Raw genomic sequence first — 23,026 nt, 5'->3', positions numbered from 1 at the left:
TTAGGTAACTGATAAAGCTATTTAGCCTGCTTGGATAGAGGCAGTTTTTGAATCTTTGGCATCCAGATATTTTGTTGGTGGAGGCAGGTAGAGATCAGGTGGCTGTTACATCAGAACGTGGTGAGGGACTCGCAGTGTGTCTTGTGTAAGTGAGAGGGGCAGCTTGGCTGGCTCAGTATAGGCTGTTCCAAAACAACCCATATTCAATATTACAGCCTCACAGCATTTCTCTTCACAGAACAGAGTAAAACCTGTTACTGTTAACATACTGGATACAATTTTTTTAAATTGTGTAATTTTACCTTTGCCTACCTCAAAGTAGGCAGCCTGTGCTTCTCTAAGCAATTCTGAGGCTTCAGTTGCCTGAGCAGTGGCTGCAGAAGGGGGGATAGATGTGTGTGTTCAAACAGTATTTGGTGGGTAACTGACAGATTTGAACTTGGTTCCACAGGGAAGTTCCTAGCAGATAATATAGTGGGCTCTGTGCTTGTCTTCTCCTTACTGTTCTGGATTCCTCTCAGCATCCTTGTACACTGTGTGGTGAGTAAGCTGTCTTTGAGATGACACAATCTGTTGGATTTTGCTGTGAGAACACCCTTCATATGTGAAGTGGCAGATGGCTGTGGGAGAAGTGATGGGAAGTTTTTAGCAAACCCTGGGGGGAAATCCAGCATATGTAAGGCTTTTACTGCTCCTTCAGTAGGCAAAACTCTTGCTAAACTCTGCCAGGCCTGGCAGACCCAGTGCTCCCATGACTATTCCCTGGAGCCTTTCCCATTCTTTCCCAGGCAGATTTTCTTTCTCTGCCTTCTGAGTTCCACCCAAGTATAATTTTAGTATTTTTATCATTAAAAACAAAGTCTTCTAAAGCCCTGTGAAGAAAAGACACCCACATTTTGAGAGAAGACCCAGAGTGGGAAGTGATCTTAGTTGATCTTGGGTGGATGGGTAAAGAGAGTCAGTGAGCCATGGGCACAGGGAGTGTGGACATGTGGTGTGCTGCCAACATCAGTGTGGGGTAGAGCAAAGGGGTGCTGTGCCCACAAGCACTCCTGGTATGAATGGGAAGGCATGGGAAGCAGGGGACCCTATGCTGAGTCCTTGCAGGAAAAAGGAGTCTTTGGCATAGGGAAATTAACTTTCTTATTTTGTTGTGTGTTTTTCAATAGGACAAGAAATTGGACAAGCAGTATGAGGAGAACACAAAGTCCCTGTTTTGCCCCAGTGTAAGTTGCTGTCTATGTCTGAATTGGCAGAATGCTGTCCCATGTGTAATGGAAAACCTGAACCTCGGGTGTCTGCAGAATATTTTCCAAAAGAGTTGTAAGAGAGAGCCCCAGAGCCCCATGCTGCAGGGGGTGAATCCATGAGAGGGGAAGCTGGTTTCTGAACAAGCCTCTGTTCACTCTTAGCAAGCACTGCAGCATGGCAAGGTCTGATCCTTCCTTCCTGTAAGAGCTGAGCCTTGTTGGCAGAGCCCTGTGGTGCAGCAGAGAGGGGCAGGAAGCCACTCTGCTCTGCAGAGCATGGCTTCACCTGTGTCCAGCATCCCCTTGGGCAGCACCAGCCACAGGCTGCTAGTTCCCAGCCAAGTGGAGTCACTGAAGCATGAGGCTCAAAAATCTCTGCAAAATGCAGTGTCTTTGCTGCAGAATGGCTGTTTGCAGGAGGTGGCTTCTAGCGGCCACATGTGCTACAGCCTTCCAGTTGCTCAAAGGTCACATCAGCAGCACTTCTCAGCTTGCAGATAATGAGCTGGGAGAGAGGAAGAGCAAAAAAGTGCCAAGATAAATTTTAATTACAGTGCAGTGTGGGGCATCTTGTGACATAGAGGTTTAGGTATCCTTTCCTGTGCTTTGACAATCCAGTTCCTATTATAAACTAGAATATTCAGTTAAGGAAAAGTTGTTCTGTTAGGGGAGGGGAAAAAAAGCCTTGTGGAGCTCTTCCTTATGCAACCATTGGAAGAAGCATACTGAAGTCAGAGACTACTGAGGCAGAGTGCCTCTGTCATCTACTGTGACAGAACTGAGGGTGATCTTAAGTTTGAGTGCCCCATAGCTGTGACATGAGAAAAGTTATCTTGGTGCTTCTTACCTGCATGCAGTTGAGAAAATCCCAGAGGCAGGAGAGAGAGCACAGTATAGCCAATGGCCTCCTTGCACCAGCAACAGTTTAACAAACAGATTTTGTGTCTTTTGGATCTGCTGAGGATGGAGAGTTGGGAAGTGATAGCAGGTAAATGTCTCCTTCTTCCCAGTATTAGCATTTGCTGAGGTCCTTGGGGAATGTTTATGCTTAGAGCTATCTGGATATTTTCCAAACCATGCTGAAATAGTTGCAGACATCAATGGACTTGAACTTACTCTGGGTTGAGTTATGATGACACTGATCCCTGCAGTGTTTGACCCTATGTTCAGTGCAGCTCTTGTACATGAAACCATGAACTCTCCAAGTTGGGAGGACTGGAATAAGCTGTACCTTGGACTGTTTCCCTACACTGATCTCTGTGCCGTGTGGCTTGACCCTGCATTTCCAGTCCTAGGCTTTGCCAAAGCAGTTTGGGCCCCAGGAAGGAAGGGCCGACTCATCAGCTCTTCCCAGTAAGGCTGTCACCTGTGGTGCTTTCACAGAGGAGGAGGAAGAAGAGACAGAAAAGCATTTCTGCCCTTAGGGACTGGCATGGATGATATGGCAGCCTTTAGGCTGTTCTAACAGGAGTGCAGCTGCTCCTCTGAACGTGCCTCCTCCCTTTGAAAAACGCTGCAGAAACCCAACCCTGGACCAGCTGCCGGTTGCTTTGCCGGTGACGTGGCCTCTTGTGTCTTGCAGAACGTGGAGATGCTCAGCAGCCTGGACTCGGCCTCCGTGCGCATCATCAAGCCGTTCCCCGCAGCACCGGCCGCCAGCCGGCACCAGCCCCTGCAGCCGCTGGCGCCCGCGCCCGCCGCGCCCGCGCCGCCCAAGCAGGAGCACCAGCGCATGGACACCATCCAGGAGGACCCCAGCACCGACTCGCACATCGACGAGGACGCCTTCGAGAAGGACCCTTTCCCAAACAGCAGCTCCGCCGCCAAATCCTTCGAGGACTTGACAGAGCACCCTGTCATCAGGAGTGAGAAAGCCTCGTCCTTCAAACTGCAGCGCCAGAACCGCGTGGACAGCAAAGAAACAGAGTGCTAGTGTCCTGCTGCCTTCTCAATGTATGACTCGTGTCTGCAAAACAAGGATCTGAAACCATTTCATTTCTATAAATATAAATATAAATATATGTATATATATTTTTGTGAGGGAGTGGGAGAATAAGGAAGTGACCTACTGCAGATGCTGGTCATGTGTATGACCTTCCTTAAACTACATTTAGTAGAGCATTATATCTTTTAAAAAGGAAAATCCAAACTAGAACTGGCTTGTTTTTGAAGCTTTTTGGATTTGTTTTTCTACTTCCTTGACCTTTAACATTTCCTTCGACCTGTGGTGCAAAACCAAATATCCTGATGGATACTGGATTGTGTATATCGGCCTTTTTTTATAATTTAATATTTTGTAGTCTGACAGCACTGATAGACAAAATTAAGGGGCTTTTAAAACCAAAATGAACTCTGCAGTATGTTCCATAATAGAGTAGATAATTTAGCAGTTTAAGATACATGTAACCAAAAGCCTAAGCAAATGCCTTGAGAACAGAAAGAGTAATGAAACAGGTAAAAATACAGTCTCGCAGCATTCAGAATAAAGAAATTTAAAATGCCCAGCTTCTGTATAAATCAAAGGATCACAGAGGCTGTTACACTGTACACAGTGCATGAGAAGTGCTCCTCTAGCATGAAACTCTTCTGCCTCAGTGGTGAGGCTGTCTTGCCTTGGTGGCTTTTGTTGGGAGCTTCCCACTCTGCACTAAGGTTTGTGTGCCGCAGGTGTCTGCTTGGAGAAAGAAGCATAAAGGAAGAAATCATTTATGCAGATGCTGTTTACAGCAGTTTTGGTGTAGAAATGTTTCTCCAAATGTTATTTTAAAATAGGCAACACTATTGTTGAAATTTTCAAATTACTGAGCTCAGTTTTCTGTGGTCTCTGTGGCCTTTGGAAGCTCCTACTGCATGAATGACAGGAAAAAAATACTCCATTGCAGGGGAGGCATTTGTTCAAAAACAATTGTGAATTTAATAAGGAAATAAACCTTTGTTAAAACTTGCAGGGTAAGTATAAGGAGGAGATTTTGTGAATACAGATACTCACACAGGTAGTAAAACATGATGTAAAAAGCTGATAATTGGATGGTGTCTTCTGTACACCTGGAGATCTGTCAGGTGAGCTTGGACTGGCACATGAGCATTATTTTAGCCTAGTAGCAGATCGACTGACAAGCAGAGTCACAGAGCAACTGTCCTGGTAGTACAGCAGCACCTTCATTCTGCAGCTGTTTTCTCCCACAATAATCTGTTGATAAAACTGACAGAACATGGCCAAGGGCAGAACCATTTAAGTCTTACAAGCCGGGACTCAGACACAGGCATGTGGGGCTGCAGTGGGCCCATGTTTTTAAATGTGAGGGAAAGGAACTGAACCTGTGCTGCAGCATTGTGTGAGTGCTCCCTCTCCTCCACACCCAAGGATACTTGTTACACTAGTTACTTGAATGTGTGCCTTATGGTATTCCTATCTGACTAGCTATTATGTTTTATATGCTGGTTTTGAACTTTGTTTGGGGTTGTTTGTTTTTTGTTCAGGTTTTTTTTGATTCAGTGCAAAGTACACATGTGAGGAGTTAATTTAATTCCCAATAAAATAAAAGCTTTTTATATTAAAAAAAATCAGTTAAACAAGAATTGTTTCTATGCAGCCCTTTTATAAAAGATCTCCATTCTCTGGTTGTCAAAGCCTGGGTTAAAAGTCTGGCATGCAGCCAGGCAGGAGCCAGGATTTCTGACTGCTCCTTTCTGAGCTCAGATGCTGCAGAGGCCAGACCTGGACTATGAGGGTGCAGACCTGCACTGTGAGGGCTGCCTGCTTCCTGGAGCTGGAATGCCATGTGTCCTGCAGATTATCATCAGTTCACATGGTGACAGTAAATGCCTGAGGGATGGGGGTGTGCTCAAATGCCTGTCCAGCTACCACATCTGTGAGCACATGTTCTCAGCACAAAGGTCTTTACATCCCAGGTGAAAACCATGCAGTGGCAGGTGCTTGGGACCATGGAAACAGATTTGGAGCAGGCCCTGGAAATCACTGAATCCATCCCCCAGCCTGAGCTGTAGTCCAGAAACTGAAAGCAGTACTTGCATGGTTTGTTCATAACATCTAAGGCGGGAAGATCCACAGCTTCCCACTAGGAACCTCTTCTGCTGTTCAGCCAGTATTTACTGTAAGCATTTATTACAGAAAGGACAGTCCAGTTTAATACTCATAAATATTTATATATCACTTGCTTCAGCTCTGGCTCCAGGCACATGAAAAATACTTATGGTTCAGTTTATAACACTGTTACGTAGTAGATGACAGGTCTTGGCCAGCTTGTCTTGATTATTTAATGAAGCAAAGGCAGTCTAATGGCACTGACAGTGCAGGACAGCAGGAGAGCCTCATTACTCTCCCACCCCCCACATAATAAGCATGTCAACATGTCAACATAACTGTTAATACAGCCCACAGTTATGGAGGGGTTACATTTCCAGTGATACACCGTTTGATTTTTATGCACATTTAGTTGTACCCTCATTTTTGCTGCTATCTGGCTTGCTAGACAATCATTTCCCAAACCATTTTTTTCCATACTTTTTGAATTTCATTTAGGTTGCAGACAATGTTTTTGGTTTTTTTTGTTTGTAAAGGCAGTTTTGTAGTTTGTGTACTCTTGGCCAAAACCTGCATAGTCTGCAGTACTTATGTATTAGATGAGTTGTAAAATTATTTTAACAACTTACTTAAAAGGTCTTCTTAACTTGATGGCAAATGACATAGGATGCAGCTTTGTCAGCAGAGATGCAGACCTTTTCTAGTAGTTTCTCCAAGGTCATATTTCACCAGTTTTATACTGCCCAAAAACATGCACTGGTCTGAAACTGGGACCTATACAGAAGAGCTGGGTATAAAGAGGCTGCTGCTGGTGCCAGAGTAAGTTAAATTTTAAAAGCCCTGCTCTAAACTACTCTCTATCAATACCAAAGCCACAGTAAAACTTAGGGAACTGCTGCTCCTGCTGTATAACATCCAAATAAATGAATTTGGACTGACACTAACTGCTCTCGGCAAACTCCACCCTACTGCCTCTTACGAGCTCCTCTGTGTTCAAAGCAAGTAGATGGTATTAATCATAGAGCAGTCCCCAAAGCTCAGCAAGGCCAGGAACTGCTCAGGGCAGCCTCTATCCCTTGGCCACAGAACAGCTGACACTCATTTTCCTCTGAGTCCTCCAAGGAAAGAGCTACACATCCCCACAGCTATCCTGGCAACAGCAGCATGAAGAAAAACCACCTCAGGACACACCCAAGTGGTCTCACCTTTATTCTCCCACAGACCAAGAGAAGGGGACAGAGAAGAGCATTGCTGGGACTCCCCATGCCGTGCTCCCCGAGGACACAGTTTGCAGCACTTTGCTGCCCAATGAGCTGGCTCTGCCTGGCGCGGCTGCCCTGGCTCCTCCCTGCAGGGCTGTCACAGCAGACTGGCCTCGGGGTTCGTGTGGTCCACGTCACGCCAGTAAGGAAGCAGAGAAGGAAGGGCAGACAGTTTGTGTTCCAGGCGTGACCAAAGCTGAGCTGCTACAAAGCTGTTGCCTTTCGCTGATAAATGAAGACCATCAGACAAATAGGAAGAGAAATCCTACAAGTGAGGTTAAAACCAGGTGTTAGTGGATTTGCTGGCTGCAAAGTGCCTTTAGTAATTCTTCAAAGCCAGCTGGTAAACCGGTTTTATTTTTCACTGTTTTTGTTAAAATGTTAAGAGAATGTTCTGATGGCCAAAATTGCTGCTATTTATTAGTAAAAGATCATAGGATTAAGTGATGCAATCAAAAGTCAGCAGTCTACTGCATTGGGGAGAGCAGAGAAGAGAAAATGTTCAGGGTCCAAACTAGAGTTACCTGCTCACAGCAAAAGTCTGCAGTCTCCCATGGATGAGTTTGGCTATTTGGTCAGAAGCATCAACAACACCTCTGTGCAGCCAGATCTGACCTTGAAATTAGCCCCACACTGCACAGTGGGTTGGACAAGAAACCTCCAGAGGCCACTTCCAACCTAAACTATTCCATGGCTCAAGTTCAAGAAAAAGGCTATTTAGATATGATGTACTTGGGATATGTGCTAACCAAGCACCATGGCCAGGTTGCATACAGCTTTATTTCTCATTGCCAACTATGAAGCACTCTGGATTATTTTCTCCCTTCCCTAAAGTGTAATTTTGATGTATTTTGCAGCATTTCAGTGATAATGCAGCACCACCGGTTCCTCTACGCTAAGTGATGCATTTCCCAATTTGTGTCAGTTTCAGGCATTTCTGATTTCATCGTACCTGGTTCTTCTGCATCAGGCTCCAGAGGTCGAGCACGTCCGTGCCGCACTCCTTGGCCACCTGGACACAGGCCTGGGCGTACTGCCCTGTGGTGGCATTGCAGCGGTTCAGTTTGTCACCTGCCGGGCACAAACAAGGACAACATCCAGCACCCACCACTGATGCAGCACCATTTCAGTCTTCTGTGGCATCTGCATCAGGTGTCAAACCAGTACCCATAACCAATCACAAACTAAATCCACAGCAATGTAAGTGGCTGGAAGCTACAGCCTGTGTGGTCTTTCTCAGGGCACCCTTTGGTTCTGAGTCATTTGAAAATGTCTCTTTTGAAGAAATGCATCAGCTTGAGAGAGAAGCAACAGCAGACAGTATAATTCTGCTGCTCACAGCTCTCACCTCCTGTCCAGCTTCAGATGAAAGCAGTGCTTAGGTTTAAACTCTTTTTACACCTGCTAGGGCAGGTAAAACAGAGTTAAGTAAATGGAAATCTATTTACAAGTTGCCTTCTGCTTTTTGTCCAAGTCTCCAACTCATAGTGGAGCCTTGGAAAATGTTAAAGACAGAACTCTGGAAAATGTTAGGCTTTGTGTTTTCTCAGATCACTGCACCTGCATAAGCAGTATGATAAATGATATAATTGTTAGATGTGATGATTGTTTAGTACTTAAATCATAAGAAGAATCATGAGAAACTATGTTGGAAATTTAAGGGGGCTATGTTTAGCTGAAATCTATGTATACAATAGAACAATATAAGTTTAATAATTACCATGAAAGTTATATAACGATAGAATATAAAAACAGGATCATCTCGAATGTATGGTCGGAGTCAGATTTGAGTTGAATACTCCTGACACCCAGAGCTCAGAAGAAAAGCACCTGCATATAATTGCTTATGTGATTATGTGTTTCTGAACACTAACAAGTCCACATGCAACTGCTCCTTGCAGTAGCCCTCTTGCTACTTTTCACACCTGGATGAATGCTCCTGTGAACATCATCATCCTCCTGCTTCCCATCTCTCCTTTGTTCTGATACCTGACAAAACTAGAAATAGGCAGAAAACTTCTCCTTGATTCTGGAGGGCAGATGGTCTGATATTGCTGCTTATTGTGCCCACAACACTTCATTTGTAGTCCATGGTCTGAGATCACCCTGCCTTTTGTTCCATCCCCAGACAGTACTCTCTTTTAGACACAAGCTGGCAGATTCAATGCTGTAAATTCAAGTTTCCTCCATCCCTACTCCATAAAAAGGACAGTTTTAAGAGGAAAATGGGTTAACATTACAAGTGCTCCTTGACAGCTGGGAGCCAGATAAGCAGCATTTGAGGTGCGCTCACATGACATCACATCAAAGCCTCCTAATGCAAAATCATACAATAATGTTGTCTAATTTAATGCAGTCTAAACTTACAGTCATCTTCAAAGTTTTACTACTTTGATTGAAAACATGACTCAGGATATGCAACACCACCTAAATCATAGAAAACTGTGCCACAAACAGTACCAGCTCAGTATATCTATGTACTATGTATTTGTACCTGACCTAACTCAGAAGTTTTATAAACGTGCAAGAACTGGAAAAGGTGTCCCCAACAGAAAAAAGCACATGCTCTCAGGAAGTAAAATCTGTCACTGCTGGAGTCAGTGGGATTATGGCAATTTCCACCAGCTCAGTAACACGAATAAGTGGTGCTATTATGTCTCTAACTTTAGAATTAGCTTCAATAACATAATGGGAAATAATTTAACTACCTCTTTCTTCTTTTTCAGGCACTTTTATTAGCATCCTTAGAATATGATATTCTCTGGTATTGTTTTTTTTAACCTTAAAATAAACCTGGCTGGAATATTACTGCTTATCCAAACAGATGTGAAATCTGCTGTACCTAGTAAAAACTTTTCTAAGGCCCACAATGCCAACATTTCTTCCATTATTTGTATTATTCTGGAAGCTGCTGGGACACGATGGAATCTGCCTAGGACATGCTGACAAACCCCATGTTCCTAGAGGGCAGCAACTTCTATCATTTCTATGCATTAACACATCAATCAACACTTTGGAAAAGATGTTTGTAATTACTTGGTAGTTACTCCATGAGCTTATCCAGAAGTTGTTTAGTAAAACCAGCTCTTTTCCAACAAATCATAAACATGACTGCAATATGGCACACACAGGAAGGAAACCACCGGACAACCTGGGATCTGTCACTTACACTCCACTGGTAAAATGCAGAAATTCCACCCATCCTCATCACTCACCTTTGGCAAGACATGCCTTTTCCCAAGCTGATTCCTGAAGAGGTGGGGGTGTAATCAAAATAATCTTGTCTGCAGTAATGTCTACTGACTTCAGGTACTGCACCATGCTCTTCAGGTTGGCAGCGTACTCCTCCAGAGGAACGTGCTGCTTGGGGTTCAGCTCTGTCAGGGGGGGAGCACAGGCATCAGTGGGGCTGAGCTCCCTGCAGGCTTCCTGCACAGCATTACAGCTCTTTTACACAGCATGGCCATGGACACTCAGATCCAGCATGCAGTTCTCGGTCAGGGATCTGGGAGATGTGGTAGGAGAATTCCGTTCCTCGATACCCAAAGCAGGCAAATCAAGAATTTAAAGACAGCATTTCCAACAGGCAAATAATGCACAGGGAAAAAAACCCCAACAGTTGGGGTTTTTTAAGATGCTTTTTTCACAACTTTGTATCTTAGTATCAGAAAATATAAGCACCTCAAACCTTGCCTGAACCTAAACCTGAGATTTCCAATATTCTTGGATGCAGAGAAAATTCTGGAAAGTCCCATGGACATACAGTCAGTCCTTCATGCATTGATGGTATCATTTTGATTAGACTCTGCATCCTGCTATGATCATCTGAAAGAGAATCCAAATGCTACCTTTCCTCAATTCCTCAGCCCATCTGCTGAGAACTCATCAGTCTCCTTTAAAGACAGAAGAAACAACTGGGTGCCCAACTCCAATTTTAGGCAACTAATTCTTGAGCACCCTGAAATTTATTTTTCTAGTATTAAAACTTGGTGATAGGGAGGGAAATGGAAGGCATTGCATGGTTTAAATACAAATGAAATGACAGGAAACAAACCTCTGTATAAATAGAAAGAGAGTAATCAGTTCCTAGAGAAGTAGCAGGAAAAGTCTACTCTGAAATGTTCTGCCTATTCTGCTAAATAAAACTGTTTTAAGAGAATAGGTCACAGGAAAAAAAAAAGACAGAAAGCAAGCTACTCTACCTTTCAAAGCACTGTCATTAGCTCCAAAGAAAATAGTAACTGCAGCAATACTGTCAGCACCAGTATTTTCAGTGATCAGTCTAGGAAGAATCAACTTAGCCCATCTGGTGTTGTACCCCGAGATCCCACGGTTCACAACATCACATTTTCTGAAACAGAGACATGTATCAAAAAGAACATCTCTTCTCTGTCCACCAAAACAAAAACTTTGGAAGGTTTGAACCATTCTATCAGGCCACCTGCTTCCATCCCTCTCAGGAAAAATGAGATGTCACGTGAGTTTTCAATGTGATCATGCTTTGAAAGTGCACACACAGGCTGCACATGTACTGTTTACCTGTTACACCATGGAACCAGGACAACAATCTTGACAACCACTAAGGGATTTTTAATTTCCACTCAAGCTTTGAGTGGAAACACCCAATGAATATTTTCACCAGTTCTGGGCATGCTGCCCAGAAGATAGTTCCACTTCACTAAATAAATAAACATCAATAAATAAACATGTATTCAGTATTAACCACTGTTGGTCTGGTTTTCATTTAGAAAAGCTCCATGACTTTCTGCAAGCTAGAACTTACTTCTGAAATTTAAGCCCTTACCTGACCAGTCTCTCAGCAAGGTATGCCCCCCAGCCATTTTCCTGGAAGGAGTACTGAAAATAAGGAAAATGGTTAGATCCTCACTGGAAGAACTTGTTCCCCAGAGCTTAGCCCCACCACTGGCACCTTCCCACCTGCAAAGCTTTTGTGCCTGGCCTCTGGCACTGCTGCTGGTGCATTTCCTCCCTGCCTGCCCTGTCCCTCTGAGGTCAAACACTCCTGGTTCTACCCAGGCACACTGCTGGCCTCTGAGGCAACACAGGGCTGGTACCCCTGGAGGGATGGACCCTGCGGTCCCTTCAAAACCCAAACTGACTGCTGTTGGACTGTAGCTTCATTTTGGACAGTGAGGGTTTGCTGTGTTCAGAATATTTTTCTATTTTATTTCTAATCATTCTGAAGACCATCTCTCAAAACTCCTTCCTCTTCATGGAGTTCAGTTTAATACCTACCACTTCCAGAAACAGAAAAACTAATTCCTTCTCCTTATTCCCACTGCTGCACCATCCTCTCTGCTACAATTCTGCAGCGAGTAGGCTTAGACACCCATCTCCCATTAAAGACAAAGCTGGTCTCTGGTTACTTTTTCATCAGATCAGCTCCGTGACCCACCACACAACCCATGCAACAGAAGGCAGGGACCCAAAATCAACGCCAAGAAGCTGCGGCTGCCTCAGACATGTTCACCAGGTGCAGTCACCTCAATGAGGAGCTGTGTCCGGCCTGGGCGAGCTAGACACGGGGAGCAGGGAGCTAGACACGGGGAGCAGGGATGCCCCAGGAGCCGGGAGGGCAGGTACAGGTCCCTGCAGGCAGCAGGGGCAGCACGCTGGGCCTCCCGCATGGAAAATGCCGCTAACACCGCAACATCCCAGCTACACCTTCACCTTCGCGCCTCTGTGGGACGGCCCCGAATCTCACATTCGCCCCCAGGCGCGAAGGCCCCGGCGGGTCCGGGATTGTAACCGGGGCCCCGAGCGCGCTCCCGGCTGGGCAGCCGGACCGTCCCCTTCCCGCCGCTGGGCACCGCAGCTCAGACCAACGCCAGCAGGCTGCTGGGCCGCCGGCCTCGGTGCGGGGAGCCGGGCTGGCCTGGGAGCTCCACACGGGAACTGCGGGGCCAGGCCAGGCGGGCGAGCACTACCTCAGTGATGGAGTCTCCGAAGAGCAGGACGCGGGGCCAGCGCAGGAGCCGCCCGCGGGCTCCCGCCTCTGCCAGCGCCATGGCCGCGGCCGGACATCCGCCGGCAGCGGCGGCCTCGCCGCTTCCTCTGCAGCGGCAAACGGGGTGGATCGGTGGAAGGCCCCGGTTACAAACCGGGTTCAGGTTCCAGGCCCACTCAATCTTTTATCGCCCCTTTAAAAGGCTCAGTGGCGCAGGGACGCGGGGAGGGCGCGCCCGGGGCAGCCGCGGACCCACCCCTCACACACCCCTCGTGCTGGCTGGAAGCGCTCCCGACAGAACGCGCCCAATTTCATGGTCTTTATCTGTTTCAAAGAGAGACTTCCTTCTTAAGAAAATACAATTACCTGATTTAATTGGCTTCATACTGTTTAGCCTACTAACGACACAATTTGAAGAGGAAAGTGCCGTTAATTTTGCTAATCGTCTAACACTACTATTACTATGAAGCTCATGGTTTGACAACAACTGCAGCTACCTCAGGGCATCAACCATGCTGTATTTGGAATTCTGCTCTGTGTCCTGCAGTGTCTGATACCCTGTGTCCCTTCTACGAGGCTGGGGTGGTCACCGACTTGGGGCACCAAGGCTGTGACAGATCATAAGTGCTCCCTTCTCTTGCAGGTGGTGGAGTTTTAAAGCTCCAACTAATCCCACCATACAAACATGGATTCCATTTTCAGTTGTGTTCAAGACTCTTTTGAGTTCAAGTAGATACAAGCATGCAGGCCACCACTTCCTCAACAGGAACAAAACTATATATGCAAATTCAATACATACAATTTCTCCTCCAACCAGTTTTAATATTCAAAAATACAAAACTCCATTTAATCTTTGTAATTCTGTATCAGGTTGAGAATTATTTCTTTTTTGTGCACGTAAGAGAACATATGCTCACTCTGCCTGATTTAATTGCATCTATATGCACAAATACAGTTGTTATGAGGTTGCTGATCCACTATGTGAAATAACTCAACACTTTCACATTCAAAGAATTGAAACCTTTGACTTATTCAAGAAAAAAATCTATTTACTTGTAAAAAACCAGCTCAAATAAACTGAAAATTTAAAAGATTTTTTTAAGCAACCTAAGTATCTACAGCGGTCAGTATACAGGGCTGAGGGCATCATAAAGCCTCTGTGCTGCCAGTTCCACCATTTCACGAAGGGATTCGTCATCTTCACTCCCTGGCTCACAGTCAACTGTCTGGGAACAGAAAGAGAAGGATGTTACAACAGTGGGCACTTCATGCTCCCTGTCAGCATCCACACAATGCTCCCAAGGGGAAACAAAAAGCAGCCATGAAATTATCAAGAGCAGCAGCCACCATGTAGAGGAGTTCAGAGAAGACTTAAGCGAGTCTTATGCTCAAAACTGCTATGTAAAATGCACTAAATTTTGTGGATTACATTGGATTAGAAATCAAATAAAATCACACAAGATTCAATTCCTGGAGATTTTGTTTTATCTGTGAATTCACTCACACTGTATTAGGGTAACAATGCAAAACACATGTAGTCACTAGAGGTACAGGCACCACACAGATGTTCCCACACACATGATGACATTTACACAAAAATAATCCAAGTAAATTAATTTTTTACTAAAACAAATTTTCCTAGAAAAAGATGCCCACCCCAAACATGAAAGTTGATCTACAATCCCAACTGCTCTACCTCAGAAACAGAGGACAGCATTTGAGTAGTAATACTGTTCTTGGTCCTGTGGCCTTTCTAGACTCTAGGACTACACCTCCTTTAATTCAGTATTAACTTGTTACTCTTGTGATTTTTCCAACCATAAAGGTTTGGGGGAAGAAAAAAGGCACTTAAAACAGCAAACATGCATTTAATGTTATCTAGCAATGTTATTGAAATCATGTTAACTGCGAGAGCACTGTGTTAACACGGAAAATAAATCCATGTGTCCCACCAGTCAGATCTACACTAAACAGCTTTTTATTTTAAAGCAAATAAGGTTTTATAAGATACATACACACGTGAAGAAAGACAGGTCTGCCTTGTAAAATCTGGTTCACAATGGCACAAGCTTGCCATTGCCAACACAGACTGCACAGCAAGTACTGCAAAGATACACCCTGCTGTAACTGAACTGGGCTTTCTGTCAGTACACAAATCTTTTAACAATAATGATGTATTACAAAAAAGAAATCAAACTCCTTGATTAAGCAGTTGCATCCTTTTCCAGTCTAGTTACTTTTTTCTTTATTTCAAGAGTTCTTTCACCAGTCCTGTATTTTTCTGCACTATGTACAAACTGAAATGTAGGATTTTTTATTAAAGAATTGAAAAGAGATGGCACAAGTTGTGTGTTAACCACTGTAACTCACTATTTTCTTAAGATAATTAACATTCACTTGTTTTGTTTCAATAGGTAACAAATTTTTGGCAGGGTTTCTTCTGTGTTTGTAGAACACTTAAAACATTTGTTGTGACCCCTTAAGGAGAGCATATGAGAGGTGCTCCATAGAATGAATTTTCATTATATTACTGCTATGAATAGAGGCAATACACAAGCTATGTTTAATATGTTATTAGTAATGACAAAGTCAGTGTGTTAAAATGCTTAAGAACATGAAGGACATGGTTTTAATCATTCTTAACAGTTTTAAATTATTCAAATTACTAGGTGTGATGGCTTCTTAAAGCACCCTTCTAACATGCATGACATCCAATTCTGTAAGCTAGTAAATTAATAAAGTATTTCTTTTTGTATTTCAGGCTTTCAATTTAGCTCCAAAAGGATCAAGATGGCAAAAAAACAACCAAAAAACAAACAACATTCCTACCCTGTAGCTGTTCAATTATTCAGACCAGAGCCATGCTTTAAAAGCATTTTTAAAAAATTGTGGGTTAACTCAATTTCTCTTCTACAATCTTTTTAAATTTTTTTCATACAACTGAGCTGGTGAAAAATACTAGTTTTTTTTCCCAAATATACTGCATTTGTTGCATAAACATGGCTAGCATTTTTTAGTTAAGAATGCTCTGTTTTGATACGAGTACATTTCCTTAGCAAGTGAGTACACGGCAGTGTAGGCAGCACTGTGTGCCAGCAGGAGACTGCTGAACACAGCACACACAGAAGTGCTTTGCTTTGCTTAACATACCCGAGTGTCCAGGGAAATGTTGGCAGTCTTTCCATCCACTGTGATGCACAGCACAGAGTCATCTTTGGAACTCACACAGTCCTCTCCAAACATATCCCTAAAGCAAACACCCAGGAGTGTAAGGTGTGGTCAAACAGCAAACCTAGGTTTTTCTATTAACCCTGGGGTCACTTTGGCAGGTGAGTATCACCTTTCAGCAACGATTATTTAACTCACTCTGATGTAATTAAGAAGATCAATCTTTATTATGACAGTGGGTATCAAATAACAGTAAGAATTTTACCAAAATAATCTCATCATAAACAAAGGGAAGGTTTCCTTTGGTTTCGAAAGAGGCAAGATTTCTACATAAATAAAAGAATACACTCAGAGTAAGTTTTAAAAGAGATGTGATCCAAAGCTGTTTTCATTAACCATTTGTAGCATAACTTTTGGAGGAAACTTAAAAATCTGCTTCTGGAAGACATAACTGGGCCCTGTATTCAAAATTTTAATGGTGTTGAGAACTTTTTACTGTACCTCTTTCTTTACTTAATTCCTGGCCTTCACAGAAATTAGACTGAAGTAAATTTGCATGAAGTATTTTTACATAACTATCTTTAAACCCTTTTATACTAAGGCTATTCTATTTATATGGTTAACATTGCTCATTTTCCTTTAGAAAAATACACATCAACTTACTGAAGCATGATCTCCATTCTCTTCCTATATACATCCATATCTATTTTTTTGGAAATCTTATTTACGGCAGCTGAAAAGAAAAAAAAAATTACGTTCACAGACATTTACTGGGAGGGAAAAATGGCTAATTGATAGATACTATTCACAAACTGACTTTCCTGAAAAACAATAAAAAAATAAAAAAAGTATGTTTAAACAATTTATTAAAAAATGTATTTAAAAAAATGAGACTGAAGGAAATGCATACATTTCCATTACATATGCCTATTCTCATCATATTTTAAAGTAAAAAATTTCACAATTCACATTCTGAGTTTTTACTTCTCCTGTTTATTCTTAACACTCATTACATCTCATATATCCTTTACTTAATAGAGAAAATAATTTACTTTTATCAGTTGCTTATAATCCCTCCATTTTCTCTTATTACATGAAACTACCACATCATGGAGGCTGGGAGCATGCAGAGAATAAAATAAAATGAAATAAAACTGGACGGTTTTGTTTTATACTGAATGTGAGCAGCAGTAATAAGCACAGGCATTTCTGCAATATATTTCAGCATAGAGAGGCTGAAATAAAAGCAATACCTTTTTTTAGACCTGGTTTCAAAATTAAGAGGTAGTGCAAAACAAGTGATTTTTCTTTTGAACATAATTATTTAAGTATTTGATTGTAAAAGAGTCAGAAGTCTGGAGGAAAGGGTAGTTGTGAAAACTGCTACCTTTTTCATTGATGGATACAAAAACTTTAAGTCTTTTGAAAAACTGTTTTCAGTACTTCTAAATCAGCTGAAGAGTTCAGAACACAGTGGTAGTAAGTTTCTGATTAATTCTTTGAAAAATTTTTCAACTGCAAGTGACCGAGCTTAAATCTTAATAATAATAAAAAACCCTGAATAAATATATTTAATTTACCATTCCTTAGATAAGATACAGTAACTGAATGTACTAAACCAGATATAATTTCATCCTGGGAATAAGGTAAACACAGGCACATGGTCAGCTAAGCAACAATAACTTAAGATATTTTAATTTGATCTCTTTTGATCCTGTGTACATATCCTAAAATATGCAACTGCAAGAACTCTTTCAAATGTTTTTACCCCAAATAAGAACAAAAAAACCCAAAAACTGAAAGAAGCCACACCTGAGATTAGCAGACAAAATCAGCACCATAAAACAACATGGGAGATAATGCTAAAAGGCCCATAAAAATACAAAGAATTAATTTCAGGGTGGTGGAGGGTGGAGAATCTAGATACTGTCACTAACAAATCATACAGAGAAAATGTGGACTATGAAAAAACAAGATAAGACAGATACTACAATAAGAAATTTTAAAAATCTGGCAAAACAGTGAAACAGTTTTGTCCATCTGTATAAAAAAGGGAAAAAAAATAGAGGAGGTCAAAGTATCATTCAAAAATAAAATTTCTATTTTTGGTCAGTCTCATAGAGCAGAACATGAGGACATGGCCAGAAGGACTTATATAGTGAAAATTATCACAACCAAGATCAGATCATTATACTCTGAATTTGTTCAGGTCAAGGTGACTGGAAAATCTTTACCCCCAAACAAAGAACGGTTATGGGAATTTATAAACTCAGGTGAAAGGATTTTTAACAAATGTGTTGAGTCAGGTATGGGACTAAACCCCTAAGGAACACTGACTGCTATTATACAAAATTATTAAAATATATAATAAAAAGACAAGAGGGGTAATCCAGTGAAAATAATCCAGTGAAAATATCTGTCCACACTGAATCATGGAATCCAAAAATGGCCTGGACTGGGCCATACAAAACTTAATCACTTTAGGTTTTTTTACAAGGTTTAAAACTTATTTTAAATAAGGCCATGTTTTCCACAGGCAGTCATCAGTTGCCATGTAAGAGAAAGTTTCAACAAATGAATATGGCACAAATAACAAAGACCAACCTATAATTCTGTTTTAAGTAGCAAATATTACTCCCTAGTGAGTTCCATAAGGCAAGGAAATACAGTAAGGGGATTGCAATCTACTGGAAGGCATTATTTCCCTCTAAGCTTGATGTAAAAAAATAGGAAGAAATGCCTCAGTTAAATAATCATACACTAAACTTATACCTTTCTGTATTTTGGGGTTTGACTGAACTTCCAGTATCACAGTTGTCACAGTGTCTGCATACATATCATTAGCAGGATTTGCCACCCACTAGAAGACAAAAAAATTGAATTCATGATTTAGACTGAGTGAATAATGCAGCATAAAGACAATATAACATTAATTGCATTCTCCTTTTTACTTTTCTCTGAATTCCACCTTCAAATGACTGTCATACATTTCACACCAAATCAACTACTTTTAACTGGGTGTACTCCAGTAACTTCCCATGAAAAATTCAAGCTTTTGAATGTTTCTAAGCATATTTTACAAAATAATTAATTACCACAACTCTTTGGGGGAGGAAGAAACACCATTTGATGTTATTTCCAATTACTATCTGCCAAATGAAAAAAGGGCACCAAATCTGCCATTATACTCATTAGATACAGCAAAAAAACCCAACAGGCACTGGATAAATCAAATAACACATATGCACACGGGACCACAGCTCAAGGGGAACTTTGTTCTAGCCTTTGCTGTGCTTGTTATACAACAGAAAACTTAAAACATTGAATTCTGCATAGCATCTCTATGGTATTATTTTTAAGAAACTGCAGAACAAAATACTTCTTTATCCCTCACCAATGCCCACCTCAAGGACTACCATGCCTGGTTCCTGGATCACCGTAATATTTTTGAAAACCTTCAGGGCTGGTTTTTGTTGGATTTCTATTTCTTCTACATCACCTAAGAAGTGACAACAAACGGTTAGCAATAATGAAATTATACTGGAAGCAAGACTAACTTTATTTGCCTAAGAAATAAGTCAGTTTAAGAACAAGAGGGGTTGTCTGTTATCACAGCTTCTCAGAGTAGCTCACAAAATGGAACCCCATACTCTCTTTCCTTACATGACAATATTCATTGTTCTGGATTGTTTAGGGTTTTTTTATTAGGTAATTTTGGCCACTTTACTTGGTTTGAATTCTTTCATTTGACTAGCTTAGTACACTGAGTGAGTACACCAACAAAAAAGAAAAGACACGAGGAATTTAGTTAATTCTGCTCCATTTGCAGAAGTAACCAGCTCATACCCCTTAAAGGATAATCCATTGCTCACATAAGCATAGAGCTTAAAAGAAAAGCACTTGTGTGCCTGCTAGCACTCGGGTTATGAGACCTGAACCCCAACTGAATATAGGTGTTCTCTTCACTAGTGACATGAACTAGATTCTGACACTAGAGAATTTAAAAAATTCTGAGCTTTAAATCTGGGAAAGGAATCTGCAAGGTGTGTGTACCTAGCATAGGAGCTGCCCCTAACCCTTGAGAAAGCCAGAGAGAGGCACAGGGGATCATCCCAGTGTCAGGTTTAAATGGCTTCTCATCCAGGAAAAGCCAATTCGTGCCTCTTGGGGAGGCACAGACGAGGCTGTCTGTCCCAAAGGAGGGCAGAGCTCTTGTTTTGATTAACTGGGTGGCATTAGCCATTTCATCTGGGGCTAGAGATACAAGACCAATTAATAAAAGTTTCCATCAGAGTGGCCAGAGCACTCACTTTGGGGCTGACAGAGACAGAAATCAGCTATGCTCTATATTTCTATATGTTCATCACTTTGTAATATGAATGCAGAAGAATCCCCCCCAAAGCTGTGTTACACTCATGAACTGCATCTGACAGAAGCTGCACAGTCTAATGTAAGCTGTAAAATACAAAGAAATCTCCACTCAGAAGACCTCTGAAGACTGGAAGTTGCTGTAAAGGCTGGCCAGTGTGAGTGCTGGCCGTGTGCTGCCCAGCACGCACCAGTGAGTTTCTGCAGCTGGTAAGAGAGCAGATTGAAAGGGCCCGTGTAGGGGATGGCTTGGGTCTGGGTCACCGTGCTCATCGCCAAGTCCGTGTAATCTGAAACCATTTGAGAGAGTGCATGTTAAAAACTACCCCTCTGAATTTGCTGTCTAATAAACAGAATTGTCATTAGAGATAAATAATAGCATTGATACATTTGAGACAAGGGGGCTAAAAAGGATAATTTGTAAATTTATCTGTTATAAGATAAATAATGTATTTGTGGTTAGGAAACCAGCTTGTTTTATTATCCTGCCTATTAGAGACAAACAATGAACTAGGGCAGCAGAACTGCTTTCCCCCAAGCTCTTCTGACCTCAGATTTAATTCCTCTTCTATTCTGAGAACAGATCAATTCCCTGAGTAATAAAAAGCATAGGAGGACTATGCAAATATTTTCTGTGTTCTGTAGCTTTTTACACTAAAAACTAATGACATTTTAGAAAATGGTAGGACTATTGATTGAAGTGTGTTTTTGGTTCTCACTGGAATGTTTTATGCATATTCTTCCAGAGGAAAAGCTTTTAAGTAACCAGAAGGGAAATGGAATTTTGCTTCTTTTTTGTTAGAGAAAGAAAAGATTTTAAGTTTGAGTGAATGAGTTAAAGGCATTTCTTCTCACTACGATAGTTCAGAACTTATGGCAAATAAGAAATAAAACTAAGATGTTCACTACTTGCTTATGATACACAAAACTGCAGGAAAATACCCCAGAATTATAAGTGTTTTAATGACACAGTAAGTTTCAATTACCCACTGATCACACAACTGTCTGTACTTACTGGAAAGGTCACATGGAGAAAGGATGTGATAGTTAAAATTTCTTTTAACTAGGATTCCAGAAATTCTCTGTCCTTGCTCTGGTTTCTTATCTGCTAAAGATCCCATCACCTGGAGAGAAAAAACACATATAGTGCATCAAAGCAATCTGAAGCATTCACAGCTTCAAGTAATTATGGAGATGAAATATGGATCTCTAAGAAAAATCAGAGTACAAAATTAACTCTGAAAACAAAAGAAGGAGTTACCTAAAAACTTTCTGAGACATAACACAAGAAAAGTTTGTAAGAGTGAATAACCAAAAAAAAAAAAAAAAATCCCCAAAACAACAACAAAAAACCATCAAAATAAAAAACCCTGAACCAAACACCAAATACAACTAAACACAAATCATTCACATACTTGGACAACATGCAATTTGAAATCAATCAACTAAAAATAGAGGCTACAAAGATAATGTGCAATTTTTACACCAGAAGAAAATACTGTTCTACATATAAGAAAACACTGATTTCATACCTTGGCAAGTTTTTCTCCTCTGAAGTTTAATGTCACAGCTTCAGTATTCCTAGGATTATGAACTTCTATATGAACTTCATCATTATCCTCATACTCCCGTATCAATGCTGCTTTCAATCTGGCCATTTCATTCTGCTCACCATGAACTAAAATCTATAAAAAAGACAGTTTTCCTCTTAGCAGAAATTGTTTATCCAACCAGATGTGTTTAGTAAGCAAGTTATCAAAAAATTTGCCATATTCTATCTCATCTTTATAAAAATGCAATTCCATGAGGTCACAGTGTAGGAAACATGAGCTCAATTACAGTTGTGTCTGTGAATTCTCTGCATAATTTCAAGGGTGGGATTTCACAGCCCTGAGTATTAGCTGAAAAATCCATGCTACCAAGCAGAGTGCATTACAGAGATCCTATTTAAGTTTTCACACACAAATATATTGTTGTATTATGAAAGGGAAATATTAATTTAAGTTCAACAGAAGTCACTTAGCTTTATATTTTTGTCTGTGTGTAGATATAAACATAATAAACATGCAATTCAAAGAGGATGCTTCAGAGTTCACTATTTTCTTTGCCAAGTTAATTTTCTTCTCTTCTGTGATTTTTTTCTTTCTTATCTGTGTTTGCACACTGTTTCACCACCAGTTTCAGATCCTAGTTGCTATTTTCACATTCTGGTCCTTCACACCTTCTTCTTCCCTGGATTTGCTCATGCTTTTCCCTCCAAGTGCTGCCTTCGTCTTTTGCTGTCTGCACATACCTCATATGTTTTCTTATTTATTTCAGGGCCAATTCCAGTGAATTATTCCAATACCAGCATCCCCAACTTCCATACTGCATCTTACTTCCCAAAACACTGCTGGAAAAGATTATGGCCAACACCATTGTCTGCAAAGTCATCCCCAGGGATCCCACATGCACACAGTCAAGAGCAAGTTGATTTTTACTTTGCTAAGATAACTTGACAAAAAATTATTAAAATCTCCACCTTTAATTATTCAAAGCACAGGCATGCTGGCTACTGCTAGACACCAGTCCCTGCCTTGACTCAAGGCTGTGAGCTGTTTTGATGAATCCCACTCTGGAGAAAAGGGCAGCATGGATACTGACCACATGTGGAGGTTTCAGGGCCCGGATAAATTCACTGGTTTGTTGATAATCTGTGTGAGCAGAGAAAGAAATGTAATCCACAGACATCTTCAGTGGGAGTTTTTGCCCTGACATAGTTGTGATCTCTTCAGGTTCAGACATGATGTGCTAGAAAATAAAAAGCACCTTAATTAAAAAAGTAAAGCCTCCTATACACACTGTATAACTAAAGCTTTACATTTCAAAAATCAATGAAATAATAGTGGCAGCCATGTTAAATGTGAAGCAGTGAAAAAATCTCACAAATTTCCCAGAACACACACTCACACATGAAAAACACAGG

The 23,026-nt window shown here is 41.4% G+C and overlaps 3 protein-coding genes across 5 annotated transcripts in view; 1 reads left to right on the top strand and 2 right to left on the bottom strand.

The window, feature by feature from the left end:
• ADAM17 (ADAM metallopeptidase domain 17) overlaps positions 1–4,829 on the top strand; it is a 34,745-nt gene extending 29,916 nt beyond the window's left edge. The window contains exons 17-19 of the mRNA XM_054629015.2: positions 452–540; positions 1,170–1,226; positions 2,833–4,829. Coding sequence (XP_054484990.2) covers positions 452–540; positions 1,170–1,226; positions 2,833–3,183 — 497 coding nt within the window. The 3' untranslated portion in view covers positions 3,184–4,829. The remainder of the gene's footprint in view (positions 1–451; positions 541–1,169; positions 1,227–2,832) is intronic.
• IAH1 (isoamyl acetate hydrolyzing esterase 1 (putative)) lies at positions 1,781–12,777 on the bottom strand. Of its 3 annotated transcripts, XR_013181294.1 has the most exons (7): positions 12,062–12,478; positions 11,362–11,414; positions 10,760–10,908; positions 9,773–9,934; positions 7,510–7,628; positions 6,501–6,822; positions 1,781–6,069 (listed from the first exon to the last, which is right to left on the bottom strand). XR_013181294.1 is itself a non-coding variant. In XM_054629020.2 (6 exons), the coding sequence occupies exons 1-6, from the start codon at positions 12,584–12,586 to the stop codon at positions 6,655–6,657; spliced, it is 732 nt and encodes a 243-aa protein (XP_054484995.1). In that variant the 5' UTR covers positions 12,587–12,777; the 3' UTR covers positions 6,490–6,654. The 3 variants fall into 3 exon arrangements, 2 of the variants coding, with proteins under 2 accessions (XP_054484995.1, XP_077031179.1); XM_054629020.2 differs by lacking the exons at positions 1,781–6,069; positions 12,062–12,478 and adding an exon at positions 12,506–12,777 and having other exon boundaries at positions 6,490–6,822; XM_077175064.1 differs by lacking the exon at positions 1,781–6,069 and having other exon boundaries at positions 6,490–6,822.
• Positions 12,778–13,312: 535 nt separating this feature from the next.
• The window catches only part of CPSF3 (cleavage and polyadenylation specific factor 3), a 19,348-nt gene continuing 9,634 nt past the window's right edge, over positions 13,313–23,026 (bottom strand). The window contains exons 10-18 of the mRNA XM_054630162.2: positions 22,705–22,851; positions 21,594–21,746; positions 21,077–21,185; positions 20,253–20,351; positions 19,098–19,192; positions 18,466–18,553; positions 16,357–16,426; positions 15,676–15,772; positions 13,313–13,751 (exon numbers count right to left, since the gene is read on the bottom strand). Of these exons, the coding sequence (XP_054486137.2) occupies positions 13,650–13,751; positions 15,676–15,772; positions 16,357–16,426; positions 18,466–18,553; positions 19,098–19,192; positions 20,253–20,351; positions 21,077–21,185; positions 21,594–21,746; positions 22,705–22,851 (960 nt within the window). The 3' untranslated portion in view covers positions 13,313–13,649. The remainder of the gene's footprint in view (positions 13,752–15,675; positions 15,773–16,356; positions 16,427–18,465; positions 18,554–19,097; positions 19,193–20,252; positions 20,352–21,076; positions 21,186–21,593; positions 21,747–22,704; positions 22,852–23,026) is intronic.

This window comes from Agelaius phoeniceus, chromosome 3 (genome assembly GCF_051311805.1).
Source record: "Agelaius phoeniceus isolate bAgePho1 chromosome 3, bAgePho1.hap1, whole genome shotgun sequence".
In the NCBI taxonomy this organism is placed as follows: domain Eukaryota; kingdom Metazoa; phylum Chordata; class Aves; order Passeriformes; family Icteridae; genus Agelaius; species Agelaius phoeniceus.
Note: the sequence above shows the minus strand (reverse complement) of the source record. Positions and strands in the feature narration are given on the sequence as shown.

Excerpts from the sequence above, each read along its gene's own strand:
- IAH1 (XM_077175064.1), bottom strand. The coding sequence starts at position 12,205 with ATGCGGGAGGCCCAGCGTGCTGCCCCTGCTGCCTGCAGGGACCTGTAC. Across the intron at positions 11,415-12,061 it reads GGACACAGCTCCTCATTGAG|TACTCCTTCCAGGAAAATGG; the intron begins GTGACTGCACCT and ends CCTTATTTTCAG. Across the intron at positions 6,823-7,509 it reads GCCTGATGCAGAAGAACCAG|GATTTCTCTTCCTATTTGTC; the intron begins GTACGATGAAAT and ends CCTCACTTGTAG.